This window comes from Ailuropoda melanoleuca, chromosome 13 (genome assembly GCF_002007445.2).
Source record: "Ailuropoda melanoleuca isolate Jingjing chromosome 13, ASM200744v2, whole genome shotgun sequence".
Taxonomy (NCBI): domain Eukaryota; kingdom Metazoa; phylum Chordata; class Mammalia; order Carnivora; family Ursidae; genus Ailuropoda; species Ailuropoda melanoleuca.
In genome coordinates this window covers 15,516,298-15,538,173 of record NC_048230.1, presented here as the reverse complement: position 1 = coordinate 15,538,173, position 21,876 = coordinate 15,516,298, and the positions used below count along the sequence as shown (strand labels likewise).

General features: G+C 50.3%; 1 protein-coding gene across 3 annotated transcripts; it reads right to left on the bottom strand.

The window, feature by feature from the left end:
• Positions 1-1,356: 1,356 nt before the first annotated feature.
• C13H17orf67 (chromosome 13 C17orf67 homolog) lies at positions 1,357-20,763 on the bottom strand. 3 transcript variants are annotated; one of them, XM_034640218.1, is made up of 5 exons: positions 20,637-20,763; positions 19,374-19,474; positions 7,612-7,680; positions 3,430-3,567; positions 1,357-1,722 (listed from the first exon to the last, which is right to left on the bottom strand). In XM_034640218.1, the coding sequence occupies exons 1-4, from the start codon at positions 20,689-20,691 to the stop codon at positions 3,451-3,453; spliced, it is 342 nt and encodes a 113-aa protein (XP_034496109.1). In that variant the 5' UTR covers positions 20,692-20,763; the 3' UTR covers positions 1,357-1,722; positions 3,430-3,450. The 3 variants fall into 3 exon arrangements, with proteins under 3 accessions (XP_034496109.1, XP_011218576.1, XP_034496110.1); XM_034640219.1 differs by having other exon boundaries at positions 1,680-1,718; XM_011220274.3 differs by lacking the exon at positions 7,612-7,680.
• Positions 20,764-21,876: the final 1,113 nt, after the last annotated feature.

The following is a 21,876-nucleotide window of genomic DNA, read 5'->3' as shown; positions in this document are numbered from 1 at the left end:
CTCAGTTGAGAAAACCACTTAATCCAAGGCAGAAGGATTTCAGGTTTAGGGCAAAGGTACAGAGTGTTTGGGAGGCCCAGGGCAGTGAGGGCCTTCCTAGCTTCAAATCCCAGCTGCCCCACCTGTCAGCTGTGTGAACGTGAACACATTGCCTGTGGGAGGCAGAATAATGCCCACCCACCCCCACCCCTGCAAGATATACCCATCCTAATCCCTGGACCCTATAAATACATTACCTTACATGACAATGGGGAGGGAAGGTCCAGATGTAATTAAAGGTGCTAATCAACTGACCTGAAAATAGTGAGGTTGTCCTGGTTTCTCTGAAAGGGCCCAATGTCATCCTGAGGGTCCTTAAGGAAGAGACACAGGAGAGACAGAATGAGATAGTGTGAGAAAGATGAAACTTGCCACTGCTGGCTTTGATGGTGGAGGAGGGGGATGAGACATGCAGGCAGCCTGGAGAAGCTGGAGAAGGTGAGGAACCAGATTCACCCTTAGATCCTCCAGAAAGCAACGTAGCCCTGCAGAGTGAGATTCTGACCTCCGAATTTAAGGCAATAAATTCACGTTGTTTTAAGCCATGATGTTTCTGGTAATTTGTTACAGCCAAAACCGAAAACAAATACACTATCAAAATTCTGTGAACTTCAGTTTTTCACTTATAAAGTGGGAATGATAACCACATCTACCCCGTAAAGTAGGTGTGATGATTCAGTGAAAACCATAGTGTGTAAAAATCCTAGTGCAGGGTTTGGCCCTGAGACACTCTGTGACGGCTCGCTAGACAAGCCCGCCCAGGATCCCTTGGGACAGGGAACAGCACCCCGCCCCCTGTAGCCCAGGCACAAGGGCATCGCTCCTAATCTCTTTTTGAGGATGCCCGATTCTCCCTAGGACCATTCAGCCACTTTCCCTTGCCCTCCCAATTTCTACTCCTGTTGGTCCTCGACAGCGCAATCTCTGATCCAGGGAGTCATGGGCACGTGAGGGATAGAGAAGCGACAACTCACTTTCCACCAAAAAAAAAAAAAAATGTACCCTTGGCAAAAGACCAGGGTGTGCACCTGGTATTCAGTGAGGGCTCTATTTCCAGAGCAGGCCTTGGGCAAGTCATCTCTTTGCTGAAAAAGATGGCCCTTGTGAAAACTTGCTGGGTGTTTGTCACTCATCTCTTTAGTCAAAGAACCCTACGCTTTCTGATGCTGGATTGAGTCACAAAGATAAATGGGAAGGGAAATCTCAGCTTTTCTTCTTGGAGGGAAAAGAAAGGAGACACCACAGAAAGCAGATTTAACACAACGTTTATTAGAGCAGACAAGGAGAGGGGGAAATAGACAACCAGACAGCCCCGCAGCCCCCAGTGCAGGCCTTGCAAGACTTCCCAGAGTCCTGGGGCTCCAGCCTGCCTGTAGGCTGAGCCCGAGGTGCCCACACACCCTCCCCAGCTGAGCTTCCCCTCCTGCGCCCCATCAAACCTGGAGGAAGGCCATGCGGGGAAGAGGGTTATACTTTAAGCTAGTGGTGTTCACAAGGGACGCAGGTTAGTAAAACAAAGCAGTATATATGTATATATTTGCCGTCGATCCCCAAGGCAGCCTTCGCCCAGGCCCGCAGCTCAGGAGGCCTGAATGCATCCATTTGCACAGCTGAAAAACAAATGCAAGAGGGAGCCTCATCCCGTTTTGACAGTAGCCAGGTCATCACTTCTCCAAGGGCTTGCTGGAAAAGAACAAGAAAAGAATGATTGTGGGATGATCCTGTTGATAAAAAGGGGAGGGGAGGAGGGGAAGGAGGAGGAGTGGGAGGGGAGAGAGTCGCCAAGCAGTCAGCTCCCAGCACTTCCCCAGATGCACGAGGCAGCCCTGTGCTCCAGCCACTGACTTTTTTAATGCTCCCAACCGACCATGTGAGGGAGGAGCCCTTACTAGCCTCCTTCTGCTGATGAGAAAACAGAGAGAAGTTGGGCATTTTTTTCTGTGATCGGTTTTCACCATCTGATTGCTCTCTGAATCCACATTCCAAGTTGGTGTGCACCCCTCCGCCAGCTACGTTCCCCTTTCCGTCCCCCTTTCCCTGTGAGTGCGAGCTGCTGCTGGGAGGCCTCGGTGGGATCTGGGTTTTGCAGGAGCCAGCGGTCCCCACCCCAGGCTCACCAGCAGGGCCCATCCACCCAGAGGCAGAGGCCTCCCCCAGCAGCCCCTGGAGGGTGCCACCTGCATGGGGCTCCCTCAACTCAGAAACCACCCCTCTCACCAGGCCCACACATGGGCACCAAGTGTCTCCCTTTATGGAGGATGTCAGTACAACCCCCGGCCTTCAAAAGCAGGATTACTGTCCCACCGCCAGCAGATGCTCCTCTCGGTTTGCTAACGCCCCTCAGAGGGACGCCACCCCCCCACACACACACACAGGACCCGGCAGCACCTGCCGGCCGCAGGAAGGGTGCGGGCTTTGGTGTGGGCAGAAGACTGACGGACGTCCTGACCACTGCCTGGCGGGACTTAGTGGCTTAACCATGCCCAGTTAGCTCCTCCACCAGGGCAGGGGGCGGGGGGGGGGGGGTTAAACGTGCCCTCAACCGGCACCGGCACCGGGTGGGAAGAGGGTCAAATAGGCGAATTTGTGTGAGAGCGAGCACTCTGGAAATTCTAGAGTCCACCCTGGAGAGAGTGTCCCTCTGTTGACTCACAGCAGCACGAAATCAACAGCAGAAGATGTAAGGTTTCTCCTAATGACAGATGATAAACGACCCAATTATAGCCTGTCCTGCTTAGTCCCTTAAAATGACGGAGGTGGACCGACATCCGCTAGGCTTACCCTCTGAAGGGATTTGCTACTTTATTTAATAGCATCTGGAAAGGAGGAGCCAGTGAGGGAAGAAGCCAGCCGCCTGGCATGGGGCGGGCAGGGTGCGGGGAGCGCTGGGAGCGCGACAGCCCCGCTCCACTGGCCTGAAAGAGCAAAGCCAGAGCTAGAGGGGCCGTGCAGATGCCGGGGTCGGAAGACTAGGGGAAGGCAGGCACGAAGTTGCGGATCCTGGTGACAGTGGTGATGGTTACGATGGATGTCACTGGTCAAGGCCACAGTTACCGACCCCACCCGTAAAAACCCCGAATCCCCACAAGCCACACTACTCCAGCTTTGTATTCCAGAGCAGACATTTTCTGGACAGCAAATAGGGTCACATCCCTCCCTTCTTTGGGACCTCTTGGTGCGTCAGTAGGGGTCAGGCTCCCTATGTGTCCCCAGCACCCCCTCGACCTGGCTGCCGCCTCTCCCCCCTGCATGGCTCTTGCCACCCCCTAGCCCTCAGCCCACCGGTTAGCTGGCTCCCCTAAGCCATGGCCTTGAAAGCCTCCGAGCCCATGCATGGGCTGTCCTCCGCCAGCTCCCTAACCAGAAGGCCTGGGTGGGAGAGGAACATACCGAAGGCTGGTCCGGAGCCCCTCACACGGGATGGACCACGTTCCTGTCACAGTGGGGCTTGCAGTGAGGGTTCAGCCAGTGCTCCAGGAACTGCTCCTCGGCGCGGTGCTCCAGGCGAAGCAGATGGTGCAGGTATTCCTGTCCAAGCAAACCCACATAGCAGACAGGCTTTATCCACAGGGACAGCTGAGCTGCCATTGGGCGTGACACGGCTGTGCTTCCGAGACAGGGAGCAGCCAGGCCGAGGGAGGCTGGGAGGTAGGGCCAGAGGGGAGCCCGCCATGCCCCCGCCTCTGGGCAGGGACTTGCAGTCAGACAGACCCCGTCAACCGGCAAAATGAACAACCCTAAGTGCCAAGAGGGTGTGTACCTGTGGGAACCCACACACACAGTTCATGGCGGGTATCGTGGAACCACCACTTTGAAAAACAATCGGTTGCCTGCAATCCGGAAATCCCACTCCCCAATTATACCCTAAGCAGTAGCCCTTAAATGTTATCAGGCCTCAGAATCACCTGGAGGGTTTGTCAAACCACAGATGGCTGGGCCCCACCCCCAGAGTTTCTAATGCAGTCCCAGCCCGGGGCCAATGTGGCTGGTCACTTTGAGAGCCAGAGAAACGTGTATCAGGCGCTGTGCAAGAATGCTCACAGCCGCCAAACCCTTGTAGTAACAAAACACTAGCACAGGGCCAAAGAGCCGCGGAGGTATGAGTGCATAAAGGAGGATGGATACGTAGACTGTGGTCGGGTCACACCACGGAACATTACACCGCGGTGAACACGAATGAATTCCAGCTCCCTGTGTCGTCCCAACACATCAATCACTAAATACAGTATTATTTATGGCTGCATGCATTTCTGATAAAAAATCATCCTTTTTAAAAGGCAAGGGATAACGATAAGAAAGCTGAAGTTGCTCAATTATTATTAATCAAACGAAACTTTAAAACCAACAAAACGTGGGGCGCCTGGGTGGCTCGGATGGTTAAGCGTCTTCTGCCTTCAGCTCAAGTCATGATCCCAGGGTCCTGGGATTGGACCCCACATAGGGCTCCCTGCTCAGCGGGGAGCCTGCTTCTTCTTCTCTCTCTACTGCTCTCCCTGCTTGAGCTCTCTGGCTCTCTCTGCAAATAAATAAGTATGATGTTTAAAAAAAATAATAAAATAAAAGCAACAAAATGTTACTAGGGAGAGGGGGGCAAAAAACAGCCTAGCCGTTCCTCGAAATGTTAAACATAGAGCGCCCGTGTGACCTGGTGGTTGTGCTCCGAGGTACATGCCCAAGAGAAACGCAACTGTGAGCCCACACAGACCATGTGCACCGATGTTCAGGGCAGCATCAGTCGTCATAGCCATAAAGTGGAAACAATCCGAATATCCATCAACTGATGGATGGAGAGATACAATGTGGCAGATGCATACAGTGGAATATTATTTGGCCATTAAAAGGAATAAAGGACTGACCCGGGCTCCAACGTGGACAAACCTTGAAAACATTCTGCTACGTGGAAGGAGCCAGTCGCTAAGAACCACATACTATAGGATTCCCTTTCCAGGCAACGGAGCCTGTCCTGAGAGTCCCAGAGGCACCCCCTCCATCATCGCCCTGTCTGTAGGTCGAGTCCTCAGAGCTCCCCACCCAGGCTACGACAGCCTCCTCACCCCTCCACCCCTCCATTAGCGCCCCCATCGCTCCCCCCCACACCACACCTGCCCCCAGCATCTCCGCTCCACCCTGACAATGACCTGTCCAAAATCTGCCCAAAAGGGGTCACAGCTGCCCTCAGGCCTTCACCAGCACCGCCCACCTGGAAGGGGGAGCCGGTGACAAGTCACTCTGCCTTGGTGTTTGTCTGCGGCTCTGGATAATGTCACCATAGCCAGCAGGTATTGTCTCCCCAAAAGAAAGTAGGTGGAGATGGGAATGATTTTTAACTTGAAGGTACACTGTTGACATTGCCCTGAATGAAGTCTGGGTGTGGTAATTATGGGATGTGAACCATCGCAAAGTATAAAACAGATCCATATAAACCCAAGACAGCAAGCCAATCATCAGAGACGTGGCATCTCACTTTGGGAGAGAGGAATCATATTCGGTAATGTCTGTACAAGATTAAATGATTTTGGTGTGTATAAACATCGTAAAAACCCTAAACCCCCAACTCCCTCCTATGGCTTTGGTAAAGCTTTAAAAGAGGAATGCGGTTTAGAAATTTAAGTTTTTAAGTTTCTATGAAACCCTCTAGGAAGTCTGCATCCTGTATTAAACATAGTTTAAAAGGAAAAAAAAAACATTTTTAATGATGGTGCAAACGAATGAATTCTAAAGTGTCCAAGTTCCCTGCATTTTTTTTTCCCTTTCCCACAGGACCCACACAGTTTCAATCTGTTTTGTTTATCGTTGTTGTTTTCATCTGACTTGTCAAAAGGCACTCCTTGTCCCGGGCAGAGAGCCTCTGGGGCAGCCAGGGAGGGAGTGGATGGTGAGAGGCTCCTGCGGGACCCCACTGTGGGACGATGACTCCCCAGGGGCTTGCAGGACCCGTTTGTGAGTTTTGGGCTGAATCCTACACTGTCCTGGCCCGTCTGGGGAGTCTTTGGGCAGAAGAAGAAAAACTGGGGGAGAGACAAGAAAGCAGTGTGGGTTCTTGTAAATAAAGAACAAAGACTTTCCAGCACACAGCCTTCCTTATTCTACTGTTCCAGGCAAGCAGCTCCCTGAAGGAAGCCCACATGGCCGTCTTCTTGCCCGCCTGTGTGCCAGACGGTACACGGTGGAGAGGCGTAGAGGTCCGGGTGCGAGCCCGGGTCGGGGTCTGTTCAAATCCAGACCCTGCCAATAGAACTTCACCTCTCCGGCTTCCCTGTGTCTGCCTGCAAGACGGGGATGGCTCAGGCACTTATTCCACTGGGTTATCAGGATTAAATGAAACGATTCGAATTCTGTGCCACACCTGTAGTCTCCACCTACCAGTCTAAATCCATTCCTCTCCTCCTTCGCTTGGCTCTGGGCAATGAGAAGCTGGCTTAGAAGTGTAGCCCAGACTCCCTTGACCTAGGGCTTCCAGATGGGTCTGACATAGAGGCACCCGCAGGGGTTTCGGGAGGGGAGAGGAAGGCTTCCGGAGGGGTCCCAAAGGGTCAGCAGGCTGCATCCTCTCCTAAGGGCCGCAGCTCCTTGGGGGTTGTCCTCTCCTGTTCTAGGAGCCTGCCTTTCCCCTTCATGCCCCAGATCCTTTGTCATCTCTTGCTGGTCGACCCTGAATCCTGCTTCGCCTTTGCAAGAAGTCTCTCCTTAAAGCTCTGCTCAATTCCTTGGGGTTACTATTAGATAAGAAAGATCGGTAGTGTCTTGAGTTTGTGGGTGGAGCCTCTCTCCCAGGAACTGGTCCACAGGAAGCTGCCAATAATGCTTGTGGAAGGAAAGACAAAAGCAGCAGTCCTCAAAGTGGGCTCTGTGCTCCCCCTGGGGCTCCACAAGGTCAAAATTCATTTCAGAATCATCCGAAGACATTATTTGCCTTTTCACTGTGTGCCTTGGTGGACAAAACTGGTGCCTTACCCAGAGTCAATGCAGTGACAACAACTATCACCGTCCTTCTATTTTTTTTTAAGATTTTATTTATTCATTTGACACAGAGAGAGAGCACAAGCAGGGGAGCGGCAGAGGGAGAGGAAGAAGGAGGCTCCCCGCTGAGCAGGGAGCCCGATGCAGGACTCTATCCCCAGACCCTGGGATCATGACCTGAGCTGAAGGCAGATGCTTCACTGACTGAGCCACCCAGGCGCCCCTGTCCTTGTATCTTTCACCATCATACATTCACAGTGAAAATACATAAATAAATATACAACATTTCGAAAATGCCCATTTCACTGAAGAGCACCCCATGAAGCAGAGGAAAGTGAGCTGATGGGAAGCCTGCAGGCAGCATCTCCGCTGCATGACCAGGTACAGTGGTCTTCCCTAAGAGGAGTCCTTGAATGATTGTTGGTGTCAAGGACAGCACAGCTATGTGTGGCAGGCATCTTTCCAAAAATAAATGAAGTGAGCCTGTCACTTCAAGGAAAACAACGGACAGTACCAGCTCCTGAACGAGAAACCTCAAGCTTTTGAAGGGAAATTAGAATTTTGGAAAACTTGTATTTATTCCCATGAGCCTGACAGCTTCCCAATACTTACAGACTTTTCGGATGAGATCAGTGGGGAGATTAACCAATGTCGCCACTGGTATACAGCATTTGCATGTCTCTTTAAAAAAAAAAAGATTTGATTTATTCATTTGAGAGAGAGCGTGCACATGAGAGAGAGTATGAGCAGCAGGCGGAGGGAGAGGGAGAAGCAGACTCCCGCTGAGCAGGGAGCCCACCTCGGGGACTGATCCCAGGGCCCTGAAATCATGACCTGAGCCGAAGGCAGACATTTAAGTGACTGAGCCACCCAGGCGCCCCGCATTTGCATGCATCTTATAATTACATGCTCATTTGCATCTTTACTCATTTAATCCCTGTCCCCCTCAGCCAAACCTCCAAACCCGCTTTTCAATGGCAGTGACCAAGGTGTGCCTCGTATATGGCTTAGCGCCTGGCACAGAGTAGGACTTCAATAAAAATCACTGGAGAAAGGTACAAACGAGTGAATGAATAGATGAAATGACTGTTCCTTTTCCGTAATCCTTCTAAATCCCCCTTGGAAGTTTCGTCGACCTCTGTGTCAATCTGCTCATTATAATGGCCCAGGCTAGACGTACACGAAAGCATCAAAGAGTAACATATATTTCATGCTCCTAAACAGCAGCTGAAATCAGCATTGAAGAAAAACAACCAAAACAGACACACACATAGAGAGAAAAAGAAACGAGCACTGGTTTCCATGACATTTCCCTATTTATTTAAAATGTTAGGAAAATGGATATGCCACAAAGGCCTAGAAGCAATCATTAGTCAAAGATGAAAAGCCCAACTGCAAATCTGTTGAAAACCACAAATTCAACAATTGCATTGGCTGAGTTAGAAATGACCCGGCATTAATGATAAACTCAAATGTTCCTGGATCGAGAAAGAAGGGATAGATGGAAAATAAATTTTAATTTTTTTTTTTAGTTTCCTTTCTTTTAAGGGGGAAAAAATTAAAACAAAACAAAAACCAATATCTCCATTCCATGTCCCATCCCAGCTGTAATGATTTAAGTAAATAATCTCTCAGTAATTAGAGAGGAAGTTGGAAGTGGTCCTTTGTGATGGCATTGGTGTGATAATGAAATTAAATACCCGCTGGACCCTGATCTAAGCTGAGAATCATAGAGTGGACAGTTAATCTACCAAGGCAGGAACTTTTTCCAAGAAGGCAAAATCATTCCTCTGACATTTGCATGAAATTAAAAGTCCATCAACATGTGAATTAATTCTTTTGCTCATTAGTGCAAGCAAGGTAATCCTCTAGGCAGGAAGGTGACTGGGAACTTAACTACACGGGGACCCCGGAAGGCTTAGCCCTGAACGAAGGTAGATCAGTGATGTGTGCAATTTACAACACGGTCACTCCAAACTGGCCTTTGAGATCATGGGGAACAAAAGGGTAATAGAGTTACTACATATATTTGTCAAGGGGCTAAACATGAAAGCATATTTTAGGAAGACTACTTACAATAAAGCTAATATGATTTATATTTGCCCAACAAGAACATTCCTTAAAGGAACACAGACCAAAATGGAAAGCATATTCCCAGGGCACATGAGCACTTACGAACACATTCACAAAAGACATAATTTTAGCTGCGATGTCATCTTTCAATTTCCATGGCTCACCCCAGCCATTGGCAGATAAATTCTTCCCTAAATTCTGGGATGATTAGGAGAAATTTAATGAATTTAAGTGAGGCCATAGAAAAGATTTCTTTGAAATAACCTCCCGGTTATAGGGTAGAATTATGTCCTACAAAATTTCTCCCCTGCAGAGAAGCAGGGGAAAAAAAAAAAGTAATGGAAATACACATAATGAGTGTCTAGTAAATGTCAAATACTGTGCTTGATGCTGGGAATTCAGAAGTCCAACAAAAAGTCCATCTGTTCCAGCAGTTTAGAACAGTCTGGTAGGAGAGACACATTTTTTTAAAAAGTCAGAAATAGCTATCTTGGGGTGCCTGGGTGGCTCAGTTGGTTAAGCGTCTGCCTTTGGCTTGAGTTGTGATCCCAAGGTCCAGGAATCGAGCCCCCCATCAGGTTCTCTGCTCAGCAGGGAGTCTGCTTCTCCTTCACCCTCTGCACCTGTCCCTGCTTGTGCACTCTCTCTCTCTCTCTCTGCCAAATAAATAAATAAAAATCTAGAAAGAAAGAAAGAAAGAAAGAAAGAAAGAAAGAAAGAAAGAAAGAAAGAAATGGAGAGAGAGAGGAAAGGAGGGAGAGAGAGGGAGGGAGGGAGGGAGGGAGGAAGGAAGGAAGGAAGGAAGGAAGGAAGGAAGGAAGGAAGGAAGGAAGGAAGGAAGAGCTATCTTGTGTTATGCCAGAGCAATGCTCTAATCCGTGGTGGGGAGGCTAGGGGCATCTGGGAGGCCTCCCGAAAAAGACATCATTTACAGTGAATCTCTATGAATAAGAGTTAACCAGGTGGACAAGAGCAGAAGAAGGCAAGTGCTATCGGAGAGCTTCGAATTCAAACAGAATTATTGCAGGCACCTGCTTCTCCTCATTGGTTTCTAATGCCAATGAATGGCACCAAGGTATGAATACAGACCCCTGCAATCTGGGCCTCAGACCCAGCCACCTGCGGCCGCCTCTTACCACTCTCCTGTGTTGTTTTTGGAAGATGTATACATACATGTCTTAAAACTAGAAAACTGAGTGTACTGGATTGAATGGATTCCTCCCAAAATTTATGTTCACCCGGAACCCGCACGTGTGAATTTCTTTGCAAATAAGGTCTTAACTAAGCTATTTCTTAGGATATATGGTCTTAACTAAGCTAAAATGAGGTCATACTGGATTAAGGTGGGTCCTCAATCCAGCGACCGGTGTCCTCATGAAATGAGAGCAATTTGGGAGCAGGGATACAGAGCACATGAGGCCATGTGATGATGGACACAGAGACCCGCCAAAACACACCAAAGACTAGAGCAACCATCAGAAGCTGGGAGAGAAAACCAGAACAGGTTCTCCCTCAGAGCCCCCGAGAAGGAACCAAGCCTGCCACCATTTTATTTTGAACTTCTGGTCTCTAGATCTGGACTAGAGAACCAATGAGAGGAGGAATCAATGTCTGCTGTCAGAACTCACCCCACGTGGGGCACTTGCTATGGCAGCCAGAGGAAATGAATGCACTGAGGAATACCAAAAAGGGTATAAAGAGGAAAGTAAAAAATTTGCCCCAAATCTCATCACCGAGAGAATAGTGTCACTATCGTTTAGCAACATGTCTCAATACATACGTATGGAGAGAAGAGTACATAGGTGAGGTTATCTTTTAAAACTTTATTTCTTTCCATTTTGGAAGTCCTGGCAAGAGTGCAGGGACCCGGGGATTCTTATGCTGCTCGAGGTGGGGTGGGTACAGTTGATCAGGCAATTTGGCCGGATTTAGTTCAGTTAAAAGTGCATAAACCCTCTGTCTCAGCAATTCCGTTTGTTACCATTGAACTCAGCCAAACATGCGCGTACAGAGGTCTTCACCACACCCTGGAAATAACTAAAAATGTCCATTGTTCTGGGAAGGGCTAAGTAAGTTAAGTTGAAATATGTCGTAGCCCATTTGGGCTGCTCTAACAAAACACGGCAGACTGGGTCGCTTATAAAAAACAGCAATTTTTTTCTCACCATTTGGAGGCTGGAAGTCCGCGGTTAGGGGCCCAGCGTGGCCAGGTGAGAGCCCCCTCTCTGGTCACGGACTTCTGGCTGTCGCTTCACTTGGCAGAGAGGGCTGGGGGGCTCTCTGGAAGCTAATCACACTGGGGGTTAGGAGGTCGACATATGAATTGGGGGTGGGGGATACAAACATTCAGGACCCAGCATGATACATATAGACTATGCTTCAATTAAAAATGAGCCAGAGCAGGGGCGCCTGGGTAGCACAGTCGTTAAGCATCTGCCTTTGGCTCAGGGCGTGATCCCGGCGTTATGGGATCGAGCCCCACGTCAGGCTCCTCTGCTATGAGCCTGCTTCTTCCTCTCCCACTCCCCCTGCTTGTGTTCCCTCTCTCGCTGGCTGCCTGTCTCTGTCAAATAAATAAATAAAATCTTTAAAAAAAAAATGAGCCAGAACAAGACATATGGTTGAATGAAAAAAAAAAAAAAAAAAAAGCAAGCTGCAGAGCAAACCCAACCCCACTAACCATACAGCCTTGCTTCAGTGGTGAAGGGATAGGTAAGCCTGATGTGTTCAGAGCACAGTGAGGAGGCCAGAGTACGAAGGGGAGGCCGAGGTGGGGGGGGGGGTTGCTGACAGGCCTCTAGGGCCCAGTAGGCCTCTGTAGGACTATGGATTCTATTGGGCATAAGGCAGGGAGTCACTGGAAGGTTTTGAGCCAGGGAGGGACAAAATCTGTTTTCCATTTTTAACATCTGACTCTGGAGGCCGTATTGAGAACAGACACAGAAGGCTCCGGAGAGGAGGCAGGGAGGCGGGTAATGGAGGCGGTCTCCCCTAGAGCCTCCGATGGTGGCAGTGGAGGGCGAGCAGTGGTCAGCGTCTGGATCTGGGGCACACGAACCTGGGAGGAGATGGCACCCTTTATCCCAATGTGGAAGGTGAGAGCAGGAGCTGGTGTCAGACCCAGCTTGGGGCTGTTGAGTCTGAACTGTCTGGGAAATGGTGCCAGGTGAGCGGACAGTCCTGTAAAAGAGTCCAGAGCTCCCGGGACACGGAGTGTGCAGCTGTTACCACAGACATGATCTTTACACTCACAGGACTGGACAAGGTGGGAAAGCAGGCCCTGGGACTCTCTGACATTTCAAGGACTAAAGATCCTGCAAAGCAGACGGAGCAGCAGAAACTGCCAAGCAGGAAGAGAAGTGGGGGGCGAGGTGTCCCGGAAGACTGGAATCCAAATGAGCAGAGTGCCCAGAAGGACAGCGGAGAGATCAGTTGTGTCGTTCAAAACAAACACGGGCTGGCTCCGAGCCCTGGGACGCCGGGAACAGAGGCTAAGAGCCCCCCTCGCAGTCAGCTCTGAAGGACTGAACTTAGTTTTCTCAGACCGAAGCATGCCCGGGGCCTCTGGGCCCTGGCGGAGGTGCAAGGAGGAGCCTGAGGCTCCAAGAAGCCCACCAGCCAGGGCTGGGGGCCACCTTTTGAGTAGCAAGAGTTTAGACCCAAACCCTGAAAATCAACATATGTACAATCACAGCTAAGGAAATATTCAGGGAAATCTCAAGAATATTTTTTCCACTTTCTTCCCTCTAAACATAAACCTGGTCCTTCTTTCCGCGCATCAGTTTCTCCCCAGGCAGATTTTTTTCTCCTCCCTGAGGATCTTGAGGCTTTGTGATACCACAGCTCCTCTAACACAATGTCTTTGTGAACTGTCCTTGGGGTCCTAATGTTGACCCCAAAGTGATTCGGCTGACACCTAATCCAGACAGGCTGTCCCCCCTTCCACCAGTGAACCCCAGCCTTCTGGGAGTGCCCGTTACATTCCTATGAGGTCCAGAATGCACTCCCCCAAATCCCTAAAGATTTGGGGGCCACGTTTCTCCTGAGTCAGTCTCGTGGCCTGTTTCGTCACTACTGTGGCTTCCAGATTTGAGAGATGACTGTCCTCTTTTGTCAACCACACAGCACACTGCCCACTACCTGCCATTCCCCACAAAGAACCACTAACACAATGTTGCTGCATTTGCAGACTTCTCCTAACGTCTGGGGGCTGCAAAGGCTAACGCCAGCCCAGAGCACAAACCAGCAGAAATTTCACACCAGGCGCTAATGTCGATAAAAGTGTCCACTATTTGCTATTTCTCAGGGAGGAATTTTTTTCTGAGGCCCCAACTCACCTGCTTCTCTCTCTCTTCTACCCCTCTTCCCATTCCCCCACCCCTTCCTGCCCAGCTGTCTCCCTATGGTCAACATGCCTCCTGTTTTCCTCCCCGGAGCCATGTCTCCTCTTAGTCTCTGTCCCCACCCACCCCCGGCATTCTACCTTCTCTGTCAAGGATACCAGCAGGATGCTTGCTTACACTCCTCTGGGGCGGAAACCAGCCCTCCCCGCAACGCAGGGCCACACCTGTCCAAGAACCTGTGTCCTTCCCGCCACATGAACAGAAAAGAACAGTCCTTGCAGTGAATCAGCAGAATTCACGCGGTCAGAACAATCCAGCCCCTTGGATGTACAGGCACAGCCGGTCTGAACCTGTCTCCAAAAAGCCGGTAAGTCTGCCGAAGCCAACATCCACCAATACTCAAGCCGCACATCAAGATCATCGCTTAGTAAATACTCATGCAGAGGGACTGCTGCAAATCTTCAGACCCACTTGCATTTGGAATTCTTAATACTTCCCCAAACCTCCATTCGTTCACCCCCATCACTGGCCTCTCCTCCCTCTGAACCGGTTTTCTTTTGCACAGCCCCTCAGAGAGGAGAAGCGAGGTAAAATAACCCAGCCAGGCATCTCTCCGTGATTTCAACTCGGGGTGAGTGCAAGTCTCAAGGCTCAGCTCCCAAGGGTGCACGCATTCCCCAGAGATCACTCCCTCTGTTCGTTTGTCCCCGTCCGCCTGTCTTTCTCTTGGGTCCCATGGCAAAGAGGAGCGATAACGTGTCCAAAAATGTCATCTCCCATTACCCATGTGTAGTGTAGCTGAAGGGCAGCTTTGAAGGGCCGTGTCCCAGGCCTCCGCACGGCTCCTGTCGACTGGCCCCAGTCTCCTCACTCCCCCGCCAAAACCCCTGGTGGCTCCCACTGAGCACAGAACGAAAGTCACCTCTGCTGTGACAGCCGTGGCCTTCCAACCTGGCCCCACAGGACTTTCCGTTGCCATCGCCTGTCCTTTCATATATTCCAGGGACTCGAGTCAAGGTCAAAAGTGGAGGAGAGAGAATTGGAATCCAGACCTTCTGAAAAATTATTCTGGAAGGTCTTCTCCAAAACATACATGCACACACCATGTACACAGACACACACAGTCTTACACAAACCCTACACACACACTCACATATACATACACACCCCCTCACATACACACACCCTCACACACACAACACACACCCTCACACACACAACACACACCCTCACATACACAACACACACCCTCACATACACACACCGTTACAGACACAACACACACCCTCACACACACAACACACACGCTCACATGCACACACACCCTCACATACACACACCGTTACATACACAACACACACCCTCACACACACAACACACACCCTCACACACACAACACACACCCTCACATGCACACACACACCCTCACATACACAACCCGTTACATACACAACACACACCCTCACATTACACAACACACACCCTCACACACACAACACACACCCTCACACACACAACACACACCCTCACATGCACACACACACCCTCACATACACAACACATACCCTCACATACACACACACACACTCACACACAACGTGCATGGTATGCGTGCACTGAACCCACAGGACAGTGCGCCCACTCCGCCCTAGCAGATGGTTTGCACAGAGAAACAAGGAGGGTAGCAGGTGATCTTGGCAAAAGGTCAAGAGCAGGGAAGTGTGTTCCCCACAGATCAAAGGGACTTAACCCCCTGGTCGCCGTGCTGTAGGCTGCAAGCCCGTGTGGCAGTTCCACCCACCGCCCTGACCTCCCTGCGGCCAGAGGTCGCACCTTGTGGCCGACTCATGACCGGACAAATGTGGGGTCACCGTGTCCAACCCTCACTGCAACAGTGATGTAGGACCAGGATCATCGTGAGTGATGTCAGCCACTCGCCTAAAATGAGTAAATGGCTTCTTTCACATGACAGGTGACTGGTATTCATTTTGCCCTCAGCGAATCCATAAGAAGGAAAAGTCAACAGTGAGACCCCACGTGGGGGAAGAGGTCAAATGTAAGTGTAGGACTTTGGATCCCCGGGGCAGCTGGGCCCCAAGAGGGGAGGAGCCTCTGGTGCTCTAGAGAAACCCTCCAGGGGCCTCTAAGCAAACCCGTCTGGCTCCTCGCCGGGGGCCGTGTCCTGCTGCCCAAGGCTTCCCCCCTCCAGCTGCAGCCTGGCTACCAGGAAACCTGGGTCGCCCCCCCCCAAGTTCTATCCGGAGCCCTAAAATACAAGACCTGGAACAGACCTCTTCACCAGATTCTCTGCAAGTTCTCTGCACTTGACAGAGAAAACTGAGCTCCAGAGAAAGGAAATGGACTCAGGCTGAGCCCAAAGTCCAAAGTCCAAAGTCCATAGTCCATGCCTAGTTAGAGGCAGAATGCGGAAGAAAATCACCCTGGGCTGACAAATCTTCCCCACCTCGCCTCCACCCCTTGTTTGGCCTGAAAACTCCTCATCCAAGCCTCAGTCAGGTGTCCACCTGCTCCGGGAAGCCTTCCTAGCCGCCTCCCTCCTTCCAGTTAGAGCTAGAGACCCTCTCCCCTCAACCTCATAGAGAACTGGAATCCAGGTGGAAGATTGATTCTTTGTGTGTCCACACCGTGGACATGAGCGCCTGGAACAGAGGAAGAATGTCTGGTTCATTTTCCGAACCCGGTACCCGGCACTTGGTAAGGCCCAGCTAATGGACAGTACAATGAAGTGCACATCTGGGTCGTCAAGGAGCAATCTGCCTGCACCACGTGACCTTCTCAAGCTCTCTGTTTGAACTAAATCCAAACTGGGGTCATTAACTCTCCACACCACTCAGTTCAACCTTTAACTCTTTCCTAAATGTTTCGTGCTCTTAGCTTTCGTGCTCCCGACTGGACCACGGGAGCTGGTATGACCACGACAGGTCTCTCCCAGAAGGCCTGGCATAGTGGTTCTCAGTTTTGACGATGTTACCACCTGGAAAGCTGTGACACCCACTCAATGCCCCAGGCCACCCGCCAGGGAGCGGGACCCCGGCTTCAGATTTTTAACTTCCCCAGTTGGTTCCAGGACGCAGCCAAGGTTAAGAAACACATTCCTAGAAAAACGTGATACCAGAAATTGCTTGTTGAATCAGCCGGTTCTGTGTGCGAGTTGAAGAGAATACAACAGTGAATGATCGTGCAAGAGACACGCAGAATAAAAGAGAAAGAGGTTGCTTAGCATTGTGTAGCCAGGGTTTCTCACCCTTAGCACTGTGGACATTTCAGGCAAGATCATTCTTTGTTCTGGGAGCTGCCCTGTGCTTTGAAAGATGTCTAGCAGCATTCCTGGCCTTAACCCATCAGACGCCAATAGCAAACCCTCCCTCCACCCACCCCCACGGTTGTGACAATCAAAATGTCTCCAGACACTGCCAGATGTCTCCGGAGAGGGGGGAGAAAAATCACCCCTGGATGAGAACTACTGAGGTGGGCTGGCCACCAAATAATTTATTGCATCTTTATTTCCCATTTCAACTGTAGGTCACATGAGCCCTTTTCCAAATTTGGCTGAGTGGCAGATGGTTCTGGACACTGGGTCAGTGTCTCGGTGAGGGACATACAGGGCTGGGCTGGACACAGGATGGATGGGAAATGGTTGGTGGGGTCAGTGGGGAGTCCTGAAGCAAGAGAGAATCACACAGAAACTAAATAAGGTAGGTTCAAGGCAGTCAAGAGAAGTCATTGGTGACCGGCCTATAATGGATGATCAAAAACAGAACAAAACCAGGGGGTGCCTGGGTGGCGCGGTCGTTAAGCCTCTGCCTTTGGCTCAGGGCCTGATCCCAGTGTTCCGGATCGAGTCCCACATCGGGCTCCTCCGCTGGGAGCCTGCTTCTTCCTCTCCCACTCCCCTGCTGTGTTCCCTCTCTCACTGGCTGTCTCTCTGTCACATAAATAAATAAAATCTTTAAAAAAAAAAAAAAGAACAAAACCCAAAAAGCCAAACATTCCATAAAATCGCAAAGTTGGAAGCAAGCCGAAGGTGGTCACAGGTGAAGGCCAGTGGTGACCAGAGGCCAGGAGGAGGGAAATGGTCAGAGAAGGGGCTCTCGGAAGTTCTGGGCTGGGAAGGACCACGCCAAGCGGTGTTTGGGGACGCAAGTCTAGAATGGCATGGAGGCTGACACGGGAGGGGCGCCAGAGGCAGGAAGCTGATGTGCAATGGTTCGACCCCACCGGCTACCACAGTCCAAACTCACCTGCTGCCCGATGCCTAAGGTGCCTTCAGCCCCTGTGAAGGCTGCCGTTTGCCAGCCAGAGCTCAGAGGAGCCAGGGGCAGATGCCGGCAGAGACGGTGCCCGGTGGCCGACTCCACCGCAGCTTAGAGCCTGGCTCCTAGGCCCTGGAGGGGAACAGCTTCTTCGATTCCCCCAGCCCCCTAGGGCCCCTCCAGACATCATGCCAAAAGCATAAGGAGCCAGTTGGCACCCCCAGGGACCCTGCCAGGCATCCTGCTCCCCACAGTCTCTCAGTTTCCCCAGCATCACCCCACATTCCTTCTCAGCCCCTTTGAGTTCCTCCTCTTCTGCTCACCTCTGAGCGTTGGCGTCCCCAGACTTCAATCCTGGGCCTCTTCTCTTCTAACCACTTCTCAAACTGTCTGTCTAAAGCTCCGGTCTGCACTCCCCCATTTGAAAACTCCCATTGTGTTCCACTGAACGCAAGGTAAAGTCCAAGGTACTCCAATCCTTCCTGATCTTGCACCTGCCCCTTCCCAGTCCCTGTCTACCCTGCACCTAGATAGCCCAAGCCACACCTGACTTCAAGAAAGAAGGGAAGGAAGAAAGGAAGAAAGGAAGGAAAGAAGGATGGAGGGAAGGAAGGAAGGAAGGAAAAAAGTAAAGAAAGAAAGACCGTCCACTCTTGACAGCCTGAAGTCCCTGATTCATTTCTAAGCCACTCTGTATAACAGCCATTCACCGACTTCTCTGTCTGCTACCAACTCTGAGCAGAATTCCGGGCAACTACTGCCTACAGTCGGCACCTTGCCTGGTCACTGGTACTTAATACTCAAAGGAGTAGCTACTGTTTGCTGAGCATTATTTTAAGTGTCTTAGTAGGAATTCCTTTATTTTATCCTTACAAAGTAGTTATTTTATGCTATTATTTAGAATAATAATATTATAGGAATGTAAGTAATATGTGTTGTTACCCCCACTTTATGGATGAGAGTACAGAGATATAGGAACATGAGGAGAGGCGCCCAAGACTACGCGGGGGGGAGATGGGGAGCACCCCCCCACGCAGCCTGACCCTGGGCCAGCGCTCCCCCGCACTGTGCAACACTGCATCTTTTTTTTTTCTAATACTGCATCTGAACAAGAGACTTTTAAATGAACGAATCCTGGTAAAAATCCCAGGAATGCAGGTGCTCCTGCCACAGGATAGGGAGACAAGCCAGGCCGGGGCCAGCAGGGTCTGAGAGCTCCCACCAAGTTCACAAAATGATGGCAGGCACGGTGTCCTGGTTCAGAAAGACAAAGCAGGTGGGCACCACAAACCCAGGGGCTGCAGACCAAAATCAGAGGCGCAAGGCGTCGCGGGGGGGCGGGGGGGGAGAAGCCCGCAGGCAGCAGGGCAGGGAGTCTGCCCGGCACCACCGAGCTCAGTGGGCTGAGGACACCGGTCCCGCGTGCTCGACGCCTGGGGCGAAGTGGGGAGGATGCAGCTGGCACCGGCGACCAGACACAGCTCCCTAGCACCCCGATCAGGGTGGCAGCCCGCGACCCGCGGCAGATCCTGGGAGCCTGCCCGTCAGCCCCACTGTACGCATGTAAATACCGTGCACAGAGCAGGCTAGCGGCGCTGGCCCCAACCCCCCCGCCTGGTTTCAGAATGCCCGAGCCTGGAAAGGAGGGCACCTGCCCTTCAGGGCGCCGGAGGCCGGCACTCACCCGCATGGGCTCGTCAGGGAAGCCGGCTTTGCTGGGCCTGTCCTGGCGCCGGGACCTGAGGAGCTGCTTGGCCTGCTTTTCCGTCAGAATCGGGGAGGACCCTGCAAAAGTCAGGAAGGGGCCTGAGGGGGTCTCGGCCATCAGCGCATGCTCTGGCTCGCGGTCCGAGACCAAGGATTTGCAAGTTCAATTTCGGCCACACACAGAAGTTCTTTCACAGGGACCTGTCCCAAAGGACGTGGCATTCCAGAGGGCTCCGGCAAGGGCTCTGAATTGTTTCTAACATGGGAAACCCGGAGCAAAGGCTGCACACCTTGAACAGACTTACCTATAGCAATGGTACATTTCTTTAAAAGTGGGAGCTAGTTGAATGAATATGGGGTTTTTCTTTTTCTTTCTTTTTTAAATCATCTCTATACCCAACGTGGGGCTCAAACTCATGACTCCAAGACCCAGAGTTGCACGCTCCACCAACTAGGCCAGCCAGGTGCCCCCGGATAAGTTTTTTGAAACATATTTCCTCAGTCCTCCGGTCAATGTGCTTCTTGTCCCTTAGGTTTGTTTGATGGTTTTTTTTTCTTTAAATCCCCAAAACACTAAATCAACTAAAAGTTGTTATTGGAAGATTCTCCGTGAGAACAAGATTGTATTAGACTTCATGATCACACTTGATCCCTCGAAGAAAATATTATGATAATAAAATCATATTGTTTTAATAATCACAATAAATGCCAAATGATATCATCATGTAAAAGTCTATCAAGTCTTGATGACCTCATATGAACTCTAAATGTTGGTATAGTTGGGATGCCTGGGTGGCTCAGTCGGTCAAGCTTCTGCCTTCAGCTCAGGTCATGATGTCAGGGTCCTGGGATCGAGTCCTACATCGGGCTCCCTGCTGAGACTCCCTGCTTCGCCTTCTACCCCCGACCCCTGCTCGTGCTTTCTCTCTGGCTCTCTTCGTCTCTCTCTCTCAAATAAATAAATAAATAAATAAAATCTTTTAAAAAAATAAAATAAAAGATGGTATAGTTAAAGATTTATCAGCATTTCTGAGAATTAATATTCAAATACATTTAAAGATTAAAAAAATAATTTATCTCTAATGATAGCAATTCTGCGAGCCTGCTCTTGGTGGGGCGAGCATTGAATTATCATATATTGCATATTCTTTGACATGAAAAAATGTTTTTAAATATAATATAGACATTCCAGTTTATCATGTCAACAGAGAAATAGGCCGTTTTCAGAGTGAATGCTCACCTGCGAAGCAAGTCAGTAAGGTAAGGGAGAGAACGAGCACAAATAGCTCCTGCATCCTGCCTCGGTTCCCGTCTCAGCCTCTTGCAGAATGAATGCTCCCGCCCCCAGTGCGCCAGCCTACTTGCAGGAAGCCACGTCCGGCCCCAGGCTTGTTTACGCTGTGACTAACTACACTTACGGTATGATGCTAAGTGCATCTGACTCTGAGTTTTTAGTATGACCACTGAACTATTTTCCTCTGAATCCCTGTCAATTTTCATCCGGAGCAAAGCAATTACCGCTCTGTGATGTGACTTTCAGAGCGTGAATTTGAGAAAGCAGCACTGACACTCGCTTCACTGACTCAGACACGGCTACGTCACACGGTAGCTTGTGTCTGTACCTTCGGAGATGTTCCTACTGCTTACAGCTCTTTCGTTGATCATCTCTTACATTTGCCCATCATACGGCATTTCTCCAAAGCCCGTTCACCAAGTCGATTCGACCTTCCTGAGAGTTTCAGAGGTAGGCAGGGGAATTGGCAAGGGGCATAGTAAAGGGGAACATTTTTTTTTCAGCTGACTGTGGTGCCAGAAAGACCGGGGTAGGTGTCCTGGCTTCACTGCTTTCTAGCAACGTAAACTTCGGTAAATCCTTACCCTTCCTGAAACTCGGTTTCCTCCCTATCTGGTGGGTGTGATCAAAGATGAGGGAAGTGGCAGCAAGCACCATCTCCATTGGAAGAGTAAATATGTGAGGTTCAGAGAGACAGAACCATGGTCAAGGTCACACATTATGGATGCTGACATCGAGCCAAACTCTTCAGTCTTTAAAGGCCACTGCTCTTCCCGTTATGCCCAAAAGGGCCTCCCGCAATATGCTGTCAGTAAGGGGGGTAAGCAGCCCCCACTTAAGGTTATTTTTGTAAAGGCAATAAAATTCCGCAAGCCGATATCCTTTTAAGTTCAAGACATCTGTAAATATTACATAAAGAAATGATTAAATATATTCTAAAAATATGTCTGAAAGGTATGTGGCATTTTTGGGGATAAAATCCCCAATTCAGAGAAATGATCAGCTGTTTCTGTGGTCGCTTGGCCAGCTCGAAGGAAAACAATGCCCTCTCTGTAGCTGTCCCAATTCATGCTAATGTTGTGTAACTGATATTGACCCTAAACGCTCTGCCCACTCTGTTGGTATAAAGACAGCTTGAACAGATTATAAACAAGGGGGGAATTTATGCATTGTCAGCAAAGTCGCT

What these genes read in the sequence shown, in the direction of transcription:
- C13H17orf67 (XM_034640218.1), bottom strand. Translation starts at nt 20,691, where the DNA reads ATGCAGGAGCTATTTGTGCTCGTTCTCTCCCTTACCTTACTGACTTGC. An exon ending in CTTACTGACTTGCTTCGCAG is followed by an intron (nt 19,475 to 20,636) that starts GTGAGCATTCAC and finishes TGACTTTTGCAG; the next exon opens with GGTCCTCCCCGATTCTGACG. An exon ending in TGATCTCATCCGAAAAGTCT is followed by an intron (nt 3,568 to 7,611) that starts GTAAGTATTGGG and finishes TTGCTTGGACAG; the next exon opens with GAATACCTGCACCATCTGCT.